The sequence below is a fragment of the Nanorana parkeri genome, unplaced genomic scaffold (genome assembly GCF_000935625.1).
Source record: "Nanorana parkeri isolate BGI_ZX_2015 unplaced genomic scaffold, ASM93562v1 scaffold119, whole genome shotgun sequence".
Taxonomy (NCBI): Eukaryota; Metazoa; Chordata; class Amphibia; order Anura; family Dicroglossidae; genus Nanorana; species Nanorana parkeri.
The window spans coordinates 1,413,395-1,427,726 of record NW_017306387.1 but is presented as its reverse complement, the minus strand read 5'-3'; the positions used below and the strand labels follow the sequence as shown (position 1 = coordinate 1,427,726).

The window sequence follows — 14,332 nt, the reverse complement described above, 5'->3', positions numbered from 1 at the left end:
CTTTTTTTCCCCTCCGTATCTCTACAGGTTGAATTCGATGGACTTGTGTCTTTTTTCCACCTGACTAACTATGTAAATACTAGGTTTGATCTGGATTCAGTATTGAAAAAAAAAGTTTGGAGAGTTTAATTCTACTTTAAAATGTAGTGTCCTGAGTGGCAGGGTCTGCCTACCGTCACACGAGTAGTGTTACGGCTGCAATAATAGGAAAACTACAGTGAAATACAATAAGCCAACCGCATGAGTAGTACATTATTCTTTTGGGGGAGCTTTGTACATATACCACGTATTGCATAGTTGGCAGTTATAGAAAATCATAGCGACTTAAGCGTGAAATTTAAATTCAGTTTGTGATATCATTAAATTACAAGATAGATAGTCATTGTCTTTAGCAACATCCTTTTGGTCCACAGCAGCTACCATTACTGGGTGTCTGAGGAGATTTGGTATTCTCTGCAGCCAGCTGAAATGGATTCTTGATAGTTTCCTATATAAAAAGAGTGATCATTAATTGAAATGAAAACAATTGTTTGCGCGAGCCATGGAGCGAGTATCAGCAAAACAGCAGAATTAGTTAAAGGTTTAAGAGGGGCTCATTGTAAACGTGTTTAAAGACTGGACTGTCAGCCGAAAATGTGGGTCTGAACGTGCGAATTGTGGCCGTCAGCGACTAGTCAATGTTAGGGCAGAACGGAGAGTGGCAAGACTGGTACAAGACAACAGAAGGGCAACAGTGCAGTGTCAGATTCCTCGCATCACCTTTCAACATCTCATGGAGTCACGAGGCGGCCCAACAAAGTCATCTCGTGGAGTCATCTCGTGGCCCAACGAAGTACTGATGGGGTGGTCATAATAATCTGGCCACTCAGTGTATAGTAACAATAAATAGTAGTGGTGCACCAAAATGAAATTTTCAAAACCAAAATGAAAACCAAAAACCAAATGTTTCTAAACTTTAAAATTAAAAAAATGTACTTTTATTTATTTTTATTAAATTTCTTACTTTACTGTTGGGGGCTTTGGGGAAATATTAGGGGTCTAAACAGACCCCTGATATTTCCCTTTTAAAAAAGAAAAAGAGATTTAGTCCTCAATCTCTTATTCTGCAGCCCCTGTTATAAATGAACAGGAATCCTCTATACTGAGTGTTCCTGTTCATTCATAACATATGGAGTATGGGTTACTATGTCCACATTAATGAATGAACAGGAAGTGATGTTCCCATTCATTCATAATTGGGGACACAGTAAACATACTATGTCCTCAATTATTTACAAACACTCAGTGATCACTGAGTGTTTGTACTTACTCTCCATCCTGACACGCTGTCACAGGAGGCTGAGCGAGCGTTGTGGGGAGGAGAGCTCGATCTCCTCTGATAGCTGACTGCTCCCCCGCACCTGCCGACCCGGCCTCCTGTGGCAACAGACAGCTGTCTCCGCCCCCACAACGCCGCTCTCCTGATCTGTCACAGGAGGCTGAGCGGGGCGGTGCTGGAGGAGAGACACCCGCCGCTCAAATCACTTTCCTCCCCCGCACCACTTTGCCTCTTGTGACAGTTTCTCTACTCCGCTCTGGGACACCGAGCAGCCCCAGCGGGGAGGAGAGAAACCAGGGATGCACCACTATTTTGTGCCAAAAGTGCCATTTCTGGCCAATATGTTGCAGTGGCTGAAATTTCGGTGCATCCCTAATAAATAGCAATGAAATCCATAAACATCAAATAAATAATGAATAGATTCATAACTAAATGGCGCTCCTCCAATCTCCTGTCCAGTGCTCTTTCCCAATTCAACAAACTCCCAAAACAAGATGGCCCACTACCTGTAAAAAATGCACTCAATCTTTCTACAGATATTAATTGTTACTCCTCTGTAACTCTGTACCCATACAGTGATATGGCAGATCGCTAAACAGAACTTTCAGGAACGTGACCATATCTTCCCAGATCGCCACTTTATTCATCCAAATTTCCATCAGAAATCAAATCCCCCATAATATAAAAACAGTTAAAACTTTTATTCAGACAAAACTGTTAAAAACTATCTCACATCTATGCAACATTAACACGTGCTAACTAATGAACGTCCATCCCTGCAACTTCCAGGTTGGTGTGATGTTGTCGGTGTGTATCAGGCCACTCAAGGCGTTTCGACGCAGACTTTATCAGTAGTGGGCCGAGCTTCTCAGTCTCCAGCGCTACAGTCTCCAATGTGTTCTGCTGAACAGTTCTACTATAAGCTGATGGTCGCTAAAGCGACCATCAGCTTATAGTAGAACTGTAAATGCCAGGTCCGTACGGCATACTGAGCTGGACAGCTGGAAGCACTTTTGTAGGTCCGTATGCCATACGTCCTTGGCAGCGAAAGGGTTAAAGACACCTGTCACTTTGCCCTGACTGGGCAAGATGACAACATCTCTTTAATGCATTTTCCCATTAACACACAGGATAATGTAGAGTGTGAATGGGACTTTGTTTGGGCTTGCTTATTACCATTAGAAAAAACAAAAAAACCTGCTGGTATTTTTCATTTGTTATGAAATTACATAGTGTGTCCTTTGGCAGCTCAGCCTCTATCATCAAGCAAGGTCAGATTAACTGGAGAACAATTCTGCATTTGTACAAGGAACATTCCTTTCTAACTTGGTTCGTACAGAAAGTTCTGTCTATCATCCTCGACGAATGGGGAGTTTGGAAAGTGGTTTACACATCTGCTCATCACCTTATCATTGTGCTAACTTTAAAGATAACATAATTGCTTATTTGGTGTTTCTAATTCTACTTTGGCACTTCCCAATATTTTTTTGATGTTACTTTAATATGGACTTAACAAGTCTGCATGGATAAATTCCTAATATGTCACAATATACAGCAAATTCCCACCGTTTTTAATTAAAAAATAGTTTTAGAAAAACTGCTTTTCCAAGGCTGAAATGATGTTATTAGTCTGCTGTATGCAGGGGGAAGCATTTGCTCAAGTCTTTTCTCCCAGAATCAGACTGCTATATTGTAGAGGGTCACAAGGTGAGAGGCAGCAGCAAGGGCTTATTTGTGTAAGCCATTTGTGAGCACAATTGTGTCACCTCTAAGCCAACATCTAAATACAGGAAGTAAATGTTGGGCCTGGACTGAAACTTGAACAAATATGACCTTTTGGAGCATAGACGGTATTGACAGGGGAGGTACTGCAATCTATGTGAGAGGTCATAAATTCCTGCCATACCAACACACATTACATAGCACACATCTATTCAACATAAGTGCATCTGGTACTAGGTCAGTTTTAAGCACAGTATATGTGCTTGTTAGCAGGGCTCTGTTTCTACTTAATGCTTCCCCAGGCTGCTGTTTTCTTTGCCCCAGATGTAGCGGAGGTTCTAGTCCTCTCTTCTACTCAAACAAAGAAAACAAATTACGCTGCAGTGTTACATTTGTTTTTAGGCCCCTGCTTGCATTTTGAATCTGGAAGACACACGTGCCTAGAGAATCAAAGAAGTGCCTGTAACCTGCGGTTCTTTCAGTATGAAGTGTATGTAATGGCTCCTTACAGAGGTCTGAATTCTCCTCGCTGTCTATAATTATCAAACAGTTGCAATCTGTTAACCTGAAAAATGTCTACATACAATTACTGGGTGGCATTCTATTAAAAACAAAATCATGAAAAAGCAATATGTGCCTCCCTCCTATGGACATTTGCAGCGAGAAATATGCAGTCCAGAAGGGATTGCTGTTTCATAGTATTTAATTGTGAGTTTTATTAAATTTTAGGGCTGCGGAAATTAACGATTAATTCCTCGATTTAGAGCTGCAGCTAACGATTATTTCCAAAATCGATTAGTTAGCCGATTATTAAGTTCGATTAATCGGATAAACAAAAAAAAAATTAAAAATGGCTCCAGTGATGGGACTACTAGTTTGTATTGAGATTGTAGTCCATCACAGGAGCAAGCTTGGAGCGGTGGAAAAAAATAGTGTGGTGTGCAATATAGTGAAAAGGAAAGTGTAAAATTATACAGCAATGAATGCAGAATTGCACCGGCTATAGAGGACTAAACATCCTAGCAATAATACATTATACAGTGCATTCGTTAATTTCTTTGATCGATTAAAATTATTTTGATTGGTACACACCTTTCCGCCGCCTTCCGGGTCCGTGACGTCACCGGACTCCTCCCCCCTTCCCCATTGGCTAACGAAGGGAAGGGGGGAGGAGTCCCTCTCCCCTTTCACACCGGCTTGACAAAGAAGAATCGAGACATCTTCTAAACGCATTGCCGTTTAAACCATTGTTCCTCCTGACACTCTGCCCGGGCTTCGGGCTGGTCTCGGTCCAAGCAGTCTGTTAAACCTGTGCCCCTGTCCTGCAGTACCACCCTCACATCTGCTCTCCCCTCCTGCAGACCGGGACACTCTCCAGCTGCCATCCTTGTTTCTCCTGACACGCTGCCCGGGCCTCGGTCCCGGCGACCTGTCTCATCTGTGGCCCCGTCCTGCAGTGCCATCTCCATATTCACTCTGCCCTCCCGCAGACTGTACGGCAGGCAATACACTCCCCAGCTGTCATTCAAATCCACTGAACACAGCAGAGGAGTCCTTCCCTCCCTCCTCTCTCTCCACTCACGGTCCTCGTTGCAGCTAAGCAACGCAGTGACTCACCCAGCAGTCAGCTGCTTTAACGACCGTTCTCTCACTAACAGACAACATATACAAGTGTTCACAGCTTATCCGTCCACAGCCCTTCTTCTCTCCCCCCTCCCTTCCCACTAGCATCTGCTTAGCAGTCCAGCATTCTTAGGATTCTCTAGCAGCTGCTACAGCATCAGCAATACAGGATCCAGACCCACCACAACATCCAGCTGAACATCCATCACCCACCTTGATTCACATAATCATCATGTCCATCGTCGTTGATGGCGCAGCATTTATTACCTAATGGTAAGTTCATGTATTGTTACCTATTACCTATATTACTCCCGACTACACGCTGACACTCCGGATATCCGACCAGAAGTGCTGGCACATCACCACGCAGCACCACCTTCCCGATAGCCTTGATCCAGAGACGCAACTAACTTGGATGACCCAAAGGTCACGACATCACCAGGAGTCCATCACCTGTGAGTGCCCATCTCTCCCTTCCACCTTCACCTGATCCACCTATCCTATCCTGCCTCACCTACACCCATTGTTCACCCAAGCGGTCCCAGACCCCAACACACCATCTCCCCCCACCCAGCCAGATCCCCACCTACTAGACAGGTACAACTCAGTTTGAGCGCTTCCCCTCCCACCAGTCCGGTGACGTCACCGGACTCCTCCCCCTTCCCTTCGTTAGCCGACGGAGCCACTTGGGCCGGTGAGTTTGCCCAAGAAACTTGTTCTGCACGAGCACCAGCCAAGGCATTGGCCTATACACATACAGCACAGCAATGAAGTAATACAATGAACTAGGATCACACTAATCCAGCACGTTATTATTCTGAGTTGCCCCACTCAAGCTGCGGCCATATTAAGTGGGGCACGTAAGATTAATAACGTGCTGGATTAGTGTGATCCTAGTTCATTTTATTACTACATCGCTATGCTGCATGTGTATAGGCCAATGTAGTTGGATCTGTATGTGCGTTATAATTAATCAAAATTAATCGATTAATTGATTAAAACATTTTTCGATTAATCGAACACAAAATCGAACAAAAATTTTAATCATTACCAGCCCTATTACATTTAAATAGAGATGGTAGGCTGAGTCAGGGTTCGTCCCTATAATAAGGCAACCTGAGACGGTTGCCTCATTGGGGGCAGCCGGGTGGTGGTATGGGGGGGGGGTGGCAGACTGGCTAAAAGCTTTTAGCAACCTGTGACGCTCTGTCTAGTGTCTCGCCCAGCTCACTGACATCACTGGTTGGCAAGAGCTGAGCAGAATTCTCTGGCTTATGTCCTGCCAAGCTTCTGGCAACCAGTGACATCAGTGAGCAGGACTGGATGTCAGACAGAGCCACTGACAGCGTTGTCCAGCATCCTCTGCCGCCCCCAGAATATGGAGGCTGCCGCTGCAGATCTTCTTGCCAGAACAAAGTCATCTAGTGCCCAGGGCAAAGATGCCAAACTGCTCCCCCCACTTGTCCAATGTGTGTCAACGTATGTGGGCTGAGAAAGTGTGTTGAGGTGTCACTCAGTTTGAATGGAACCAGCTCCCACTAAAGCTTGTTACTATATGTTGGTGTAAAGCGCACAGTAACGCACACTTTTTGCCCATAGTTCCAATTTCCAAGCAAAACAAACCTTTTTCTTCTGGCAAGATTTTGCCTTCCCGGCAGGCTGAAACAGAAACTCATCCGAAAATCGTGAACTCTTGAGGATGCTCCACAATTCTTCATCGACTTCCACAACTTCACCTTCCTTTACAGGACAAGAAAAGAGTTATAGCTCTGATATGAGATATTCTTAGCAGTAAAAAATATAATGTTAAATATTATCTTTTATGTTTCAATATCTTATTGATTTTCAAAAGCGGTACAAAAAAAAAAAAAGAGTAGAATTACATTTTGCAGTAGCAGTTTACATTGATGGGCATATGAAATAAGTGTGGGAAACACCTTCCACCATTTTCACTAGCCTTGAATGAAATTGAAAGGCATAGTCCACCGTTACAAAAAATAATTATAAATGCACACACACCAATGAAAGAAAAAATGTGCATTTATTTAATGTGTTTTTGCATTGGAGCCGGCAAAGCTTTGCAAATGTGATCAGTGAATGGCAGGTACAGTGAACAGGCTCCCACAGACTATACCACCATCCCCAGGTCCATAATAAGGTAGGACCTTCAGTTATGGGACTGGAGGAAGTAATCAATGGAAGGATTTAGATGTTAGCAATTAGAGATATCCATGGATGCATGAAAGGAAAGTTAGATACGAGGGAGCAGGGGTGCCTGGGAAGGGAGGGGGGGGCCTGAAGGATTTTGTCACCTATCCCTCCAGTGTGTCTGTAGGGAGGTATTTTATCCATAGGACCTAGACCTTCCAAAAACATTTAAGTTTATTGTTCCATGGTCCACAAAAATCTAACTTTTTACCAATTCGAAACTAATAATAGACGATTTCCACAACTTACAAAGCTCTCTCTATTCTGGCTACTTAAAACATAAATGCAATCAGTTTGTCTAGGTATATTCGTAATTGTTTTAGCTAAAAGGACATCATGGGGGAATTTGGTAAGGTTTCTATAGGGGATGTAATTAAAGCTGAACTCTGGGCAGATATAGAAGACACAGACTAATGCAGCTCTGTAATCATCAAAACATGATATGGATTTTTAATGCACACAGAGTATTTGAATTTGGCTTAGTATTAGCTATTTTCAATATCTGTACAGGAGACTTGGGGGGGACAACACAAGGAGCAAATCAGGTATGCAGCACTGCAATGGACATAGCAGGAGGAGAGAGCAGTGTGACGGAAAGATGAATTCAATCTGCTGCTTCTTCTTTCTTTTTCCAGTCACTGATAGGGAGATGGACAAGACCTTCCCCCCCTAAAATTGCTAACAGACCCATGATCCGAGCACAGGCCCAGCAGGGCAGGAAAGGAGGGGGGGGGGCGGCGACATCGAGAGCCCCCCCTCCCTGCGCCTTACCAGACCAGACCCTGCGCCTTGGGAGGGTTGTGGGGGTCTGCGGGCAAGGGGGTTTATTTGCATCGGGGTACCCCTTTAATTAGGGAGTACCAGATGCCGCCCCCCCCCAAATGAGCGGAGCAAGCCCTGTGATGTCACAGCTCGCTCCGCCCATCTGTTTACTTTCTGGCAGGAGATGACATTTTCCTGCGAGTCTTCATCGGGTTCGGACGGTCGTCACGTGGCAGGACTTTTTTTATTTCGGCGGGTCGACAGGCGTCGTGCATCGTGACTGACGGTGGATTAAATCAATGGAGCCATTTTTATTTCATTAAAGGAATTGTCAAAAATTTACTTTGTTTTTTTTCAATTACAGAATTTTTTCTAAAATCGTGGTTTGTTTATTTACATTGAATTTTAACTCTTAAGTGAATGAGTAGGGGTACAAGTACCCCTTACTCATTCACAAGCGGGGGGGCGGCATCTGGGTGCCCCTTATATAAAGGGGTACCCCAATGCAAATAAGCCCCCTTGCCCTCAGACCCCCACAACCACCGGCTCAGGGTAGTGGGGGAAGAGGCCCTTGTGGGGCACGTGGCCTGCAACGAATATTCATCCACAAACAAAAATTCGCACAGACTACCGCTAACGAATTTTGTCTGAAATTTTCGGTATCGGAAATTCAGATTCATTTGCATTCGTCATTTCTGTCATTCTGAGATTCAGATATATCCAAATTTCCGAAGATTTGTCCGAATGACGAATCTTTCCGAAACGAATCACACATGTCTAGTCTGTGCCATTCTCCCAACTCTATAGAGATAACTCTTTAGTTGGTAGGGATTGGCCTTTCTTATGTGTAGGTGGAAGCCAACTAACCAACATATGGAGCACTTACAATGCACATAGGGTCATTGCTCAATATCAATTCTAGGATCTCAGTACTGCAAGACAAGGTTGCTAATTACTTTAACACTGTGCTGCCTCTTTTTGGCCACCCCATGTGGAGGTTCACCTGCTGCCTGTTTGAGGGGCTAATGACTAGATTATTCAGATGTTGTCCAATGAGTAAGCACTTAAATTTGGAGACCTGGGATCAGCACTCAGACAGATTAAATGGCGATACAATAGTTACATAGTATTTGAGGTTGAATAAAGACATTAGTCCATCAAGTCCAACCTATTAGGATCTCATTCTAGGAGTACCCGTACCCCTGTATATTACGGTCCCTTAAGAAATCGTCCAAAAGTTTCTTGAACAATTCCACATTATTTGCTGAAATCACCGCCTGTGGCAGTGAGTTCCAGACCCTAACTGATCTTACTGTGAAGAACCCCCTTCGCCCCTTGTGCTGGAATTTTTTTTCCATCAATTTTAGGTGATGGCCTCTAGTTTTTGTAACGGAGTTAATTTTAACAATGTTGTATGTGAGAAGATCTAAAGAGATACTGGTGAGCAGGGAGTTCCATTCCACGGGACATGACTGAAATCTTTAACCCCTTCATGACTGACAACGTACAGTGTACGTCGCCAGCATCGGGGCTGTTTAAACAGAGTCCCGGCGGCTATTGCCGCCGGGACTCTGTCTAAACTTGTGAAGCCGACTGTCGGCTTTACAACAGAAGCGATTCTGGCGACTTACCTGTCGCCAGATCGCTTCTGTGTCCAGTAGAAGGGGCGCCGTGCTTCCTGGGCTCCGTTGCCCCTCCTACGGGCCCGGGACTGCCGTCTGTGGGGAGCTGGGGAGGAGGCAGACGAACTTCCGTTAATCGATCCCCTCCCCGTTCTATGGGACCGGGAGCGATGCAGATTGCATCACTTCCGGTCCCTGGGCTGTCAGTTCTGGGCTCCTGCAGCCCAGCTATAAGCTATTGAAGTGCGATCTGCACTTCAATAGCTTATTTCCAGTGTAAAGCTGACACTGGGGGTCTTTTGGACCCCCAGCATCACGTTAAAGAGTACCTGTCACCACCATCGGCTATCACATGTGGGGGCTTGTAAGCCCCCCTATGTGATAGCAGTCAAAGTTTAAATTAAAATAAATCTACTAAAAAAATTTTTTTTTAAAGTCCCCTGCCCCCGTGAGCACGCGCGTCGCCACGTAAACAAACGTCGGGTGCGCCTACGTATGAAAACGACGAACGCGCTACACATGTTGGGTATCGCTGCGCACGCCGGAGGGAGAGCAATAATTCTAGGGCCAGTATTTTGGGGTATCTCTAAACTGATGACCTGTGGGGGCTTTTAAAGCGTCTTCTATGGACTTTTTGGGATACTGCAGTTTTTCACGGACGCACACAATTTGTAACCTGGGCATGTTGGGTATCGTTTTACTCGTTGTAACCTCATCTTTTATATTTCATTAAAAAAATTGGTATTTTGTTGTGTTTTAGGGGAATTAAATTAAATGTTTCACTAAATGTTGGGGTTTAATAAGGAGTTGCGCTAATATTGCGCAACATAAACATTTGCAACTACCACCATTTTATTCTATAGGGTCTTGGCGTTCAGAAAATATATAATGTTTGGGGGTTTTAATTAATTTTCGGGCCTAAAATGTGGAATATAACATGGGTGCAAAAAATGAAAAAAAAAAAGGCCTCAGTCATGAAGGGGTTAAATATATTACAGTATTTTCAATATGAAGCTAAGATCATGTATATGGGCACATGACCTCAAAGGAATGTTCAAAACTAACCGTAGGAAGTATTATTTTACTTAGAGCATGGTTGCTGCCTGGGACAGACTTCCAGCACAGGTAGTGAATTAGTCAACAGTCAGTAAATGTAAAAATGCTTGGGACAAACCTAGATCTATACAAAAAAGAAACCAAAAAACATTTTTAAAAAAAGGGGCACACATGACTTTTTCTGCTGTCTCACTTCTATGTTTCTACGTAACAGCAAATTGGGAACTGATACTTCATTCCATTGTGCCATGGTATTAATCATCATAATCATCATCATCACAACATACTCTACTTCTCACAGTTGAATTAAATCTACAGTGAGTTACCTTAAAAGTGACATTTGCATCAAACTGTATTTCTGTCTCACAGCCTGTGACTCCTCCATTATAGATAACCTGACCCTTTTCCTTCACATATTCCTGAGGCAGCTTGAAGAGGCGAAACGTAGCGGAGACAAACTTGTAGTCGCCTAAAACACAGAAATAAGACAGAAGAGGTCACATAAAATGGCAAATGTCATTTTTTTTTCATATCAAACAAAACTTTTGTTCCTATAAGGGAAGAGTTTGGTCACAGTACCCTGGCTGTAGGTAAATGAAGGAAACCAGACATGCAGATTTGGCCAATCCCTCTTCTAAATTAGAAGAGGGAAGGAAGGTGCTAACTCCATATGCACTATGATCTGTTTGTTGAGCAAGAGGGAAAGATCAACTGGCTTTAGCACTACAGCTGATGAGCAGATCTAAACCTGTCTGTCACTTTCAGGCTAGTCTAAGCCACCTGTTAAATATTGCCGGTTTTGTGATAGGACTGGAAAAGTTTGGTCGTGAAGCGAACCCAGCCTATTAATCCAATTCATACTACACCCAGAAGTGGGCTCACTGATGTTACTGCAGCACTTAGCCCCTGCACCATGCGGGGCCGGTTTCAGCCATGGTGTTTTGGCCCTCTATGGTTCTCAACATGGGAGGCCGGTTCCTACACCACCTTTTTTGTCCTGCTGTGATCTCACTGGACAGATGTGGTTAACTACTAATCAGCAGGTTATCAGCCAGTCCCATTAAAGTGGGAGAACATTAACACTACGACATCTTCCTCCATGCCATTCTGTCCCTTTCTATATTACACTGCTTGCATGGCCTAGCATAATATGAACACAAACATATGGAATTGAAATCCATTCTATGGCCACATCCCCCCCTTCCTCCTATACAAAGTTACTTCATTATGTAATAATCCACTGTTTCAAGGTTGGGGGCTGTGGCTTTTAAGAATGCAATCACACTTTCCCACCGCATACAAGTCAGATAACATATCAAGGTCTCTGGCTGTAGAGTAAGCTGGAAGATTACAGCAGGACAATGAAACAAACAGGATCACATCATCCAAAACTTCATCACTCATTAAAACTGAGTATATCAATGTTTAGCACTTGGAACTTTTAAAGCAGTAGTAGACTAGGGACAGGAATTATATATGGTGCTATGAGCTTATATGAAGTTATGATCTCTGGCAACATTATTCCTTCCGGCCTCTGATCAAAGGTATATGGACATTTCAAAAGGACTCCCACCAACCCATACCTAGATAAGAAGTGTATCTGTGGTTTTTAAAAAATCTACAACAGATGTGTCAATTACCCCAATAACACTCCTAAGCCTGGTTTTACCATAGCCATCACTACTCAAGTGTGTCACCATTGGTGATATATCTCCTCCAGAATTCTCACTTCCACCCAACTGCCACTGTCATTACAAAATTAGATGCTGGTGTAAAAATGCCCTGAATGGTGCTCCATAATAAAATAAACAGACGGCTGAGGGGTACAGCTGATAGTAATACTGTTTTTATGGCCCGGGGTATTGGATAGTTCTTTGCGAAACACAATAATCTGGCAGGTGATTCAACACAATGGTCCCCACCGAAAAAGATAAATGTAGCCATCAGTGCTAAACAGTCTTAAGAAGGTATTTAGAAGCAATCAATTGATTTTGAAAAAAAAATACACACCATGCACATGTTGAAAACAGCAGGCTAATGTTAAAGTTATATAATAAACATAACAGTCCCACCAATAATTTCTTCCAGGTCTTTGTTATCCACTGTGATGTTACTGGAGGTGACTAAACGTGGGGGGGCAAAACCAATTTCTTCAGCAATCTGATAAACTTCTTCCCAGCAGAGGGCACCGCTAATGCATTCTCCTGTATAAAGACAAACAAGTCAAACTCTAGTTATTCCCTTTGTGTTGTTAAAAGCAACAAGATAAGCTACACTGGTAAATGTATGCAAAATCTGAAGACACCGCATAGGCCAATGCTGCACTAAGGCCTCATTTCAAAAGTATCTGAAAGAAAACCAATATTAGAAAACGAGACAATTTGTTCAAACAGTTCTCCTTTTTAGGAGTTAGGCTAAGTTCACACCTGCACAACACCCGGGACGCGTCCCGAGATCGTGCGGTCCTGTACAATGCAGGCAGCGATTGCCGCGTGGCCCCATTGATTTCAATGGGGTGATATCCACGCAGCAATCGCAGGAAAAAAAAAAAGGTACAAGTACCTTCTTTTTGCGATACGCGCGGCTGTTTTAGGAAGCACGGGCGTAATCACGGCAGGAAACCGCACAATCCGCCCGGCGGGACTGGGGTCGTTAGAAAATAATAGCACCCACAGCGCGATCGGTTTACACCTTGGCGACTCCTGACCGTGCGGCAATCCGTGCGGAATCGTGAACGATTGCCACGTGGCGAGGTGTCGCAGAGGTGTGAACCTAACCTTAACGCCCTGGAACGCACTGGAACGCAACCCACTCGGCCCACATTTGCTTTGGGGCGGGAGGGGGCATGGCGGTGCATTAAACTCAATGGCACCACAGCCACGCCCCTCGTCTGCGTCGCAATCACCGGCACTTGAGCGCTTGGTACATTAGTGCTTGCGTCCTGGTTTAGTGCTATCTGCAAAAAATGCTGCATGCACTATTTTTTGCAGATCACACTGGACCGGAATGCAGGCACTAATGTGCCACACATTTGGGTGCCGACAATTGCGCCATGGGCGGAGGGCGTGGCTGCGGTGCAATTGAGTTCAATGCACCGCCACGCCCCCTCCGGTTGCGTTCCAGAGGCCGAACGCACTCTTGATTGTGTGACTGGGCCCCCAGGGCCCACCAATGGAAATAGATCAGACTGTCCCGGATCGCCTTGGTACACGATCTGGGCATTTTTTATGCAATCTGAAATAAAGATTGCATAAAAAATTTATTTCTGGGATTTGCAGTGCTCTATAGCTGATGGTCTTATTCTACATTGCTGTATAATGTGATGCTGGGATATGTTGTCCTCTATAGTAGGTGTTATTCTGCATTGCTGTATAATGTATTGCTGGGATATTTAGTCTTCCATAGTTAGTGGTATTCTACATTGCTGTATATTGTATTGCTGGGATATGTAGTCCTCTATAGTTGGTAATATTCTGCATTGCTGTGTAATGTATTGTTGGGATTTGGTGGTGTTCTGCATTGCTGTATATTGTATTCATGGGATTTGTAGTGGTCTATAGTTTGTGGTATTCTGCATTGCTGTATAATGTATTGCTGGGATTTGTAGTCCTCTATAGTTGGCGGTATTCTGCATTGCTGAATAATATTTTGCTGAGATTAGTTTCTTTACAGGTTGGAGTCAGTGGCACAACTACCAGGGTCACAGCGGTCGCAGCTGCAACTGGGCCCTGGTGCTCCACCACTGACTCTAATCGGTAGAGAGACTGTTCCCTAGCATTGTACTGCATGTTATGCACTTTAGTAGCACACTGCAATGGAACACTTCACTCATTAGTACAGTACAAAAGGTACATGTCACTCTGTAGTTTAGTTAAAACTAGGGATGCACCGATATATCGGCCGCCGAAACATATCGGCCGAAAATGGCACTTTTGGCATAATGCCGAAAGAGCCATGTTTCGGCCGATACATCGGCGCATCCCTGGTTTCTTTTCTCCCCGCTGGGCGCTGCTCTATGTCC

At 44.1% G+C, this 14,332-nt stretch overlaps 1 protein-coding gene across 1 annotated transcript in view; it reads right to left on the bottom strand.

Annotated features, from left to right (window-relative positions):
- Positions 1 to 385: 385 nt before the first annotated feature.
- LOC108784548 (arsenite methyltransferase-like) overlaps positions 386 to 14,332 on the bottom strand; it is a 41,003-nt gene continuing 27,056 nt past the window's right edge. The window contains exons 10-13 of the mRNA XM_018553395.1: positions 12,384 to 12,515; positions 10,638 to 10,780; positions 6,287 to 6,403; positions 386 to 487 (exon numbers count right to left, since the gene is read on the bottom strand). Of these exons, the coding sequence (XP_018408897.1) occupies positions 389 to 487; positions 6,287 to 6,403; positions 10,638 to 10,780; positions 12,384 to 12,515 (491 nt within the window). The 3' untranslated portion in view covers positions 386 to 388. The remainder of the gene's footprint in view (positions 488 to 6,286; positions 6,404 to 10,637; positions 10,781 to 12,383; positions 12,516 to 14,332) is intronic.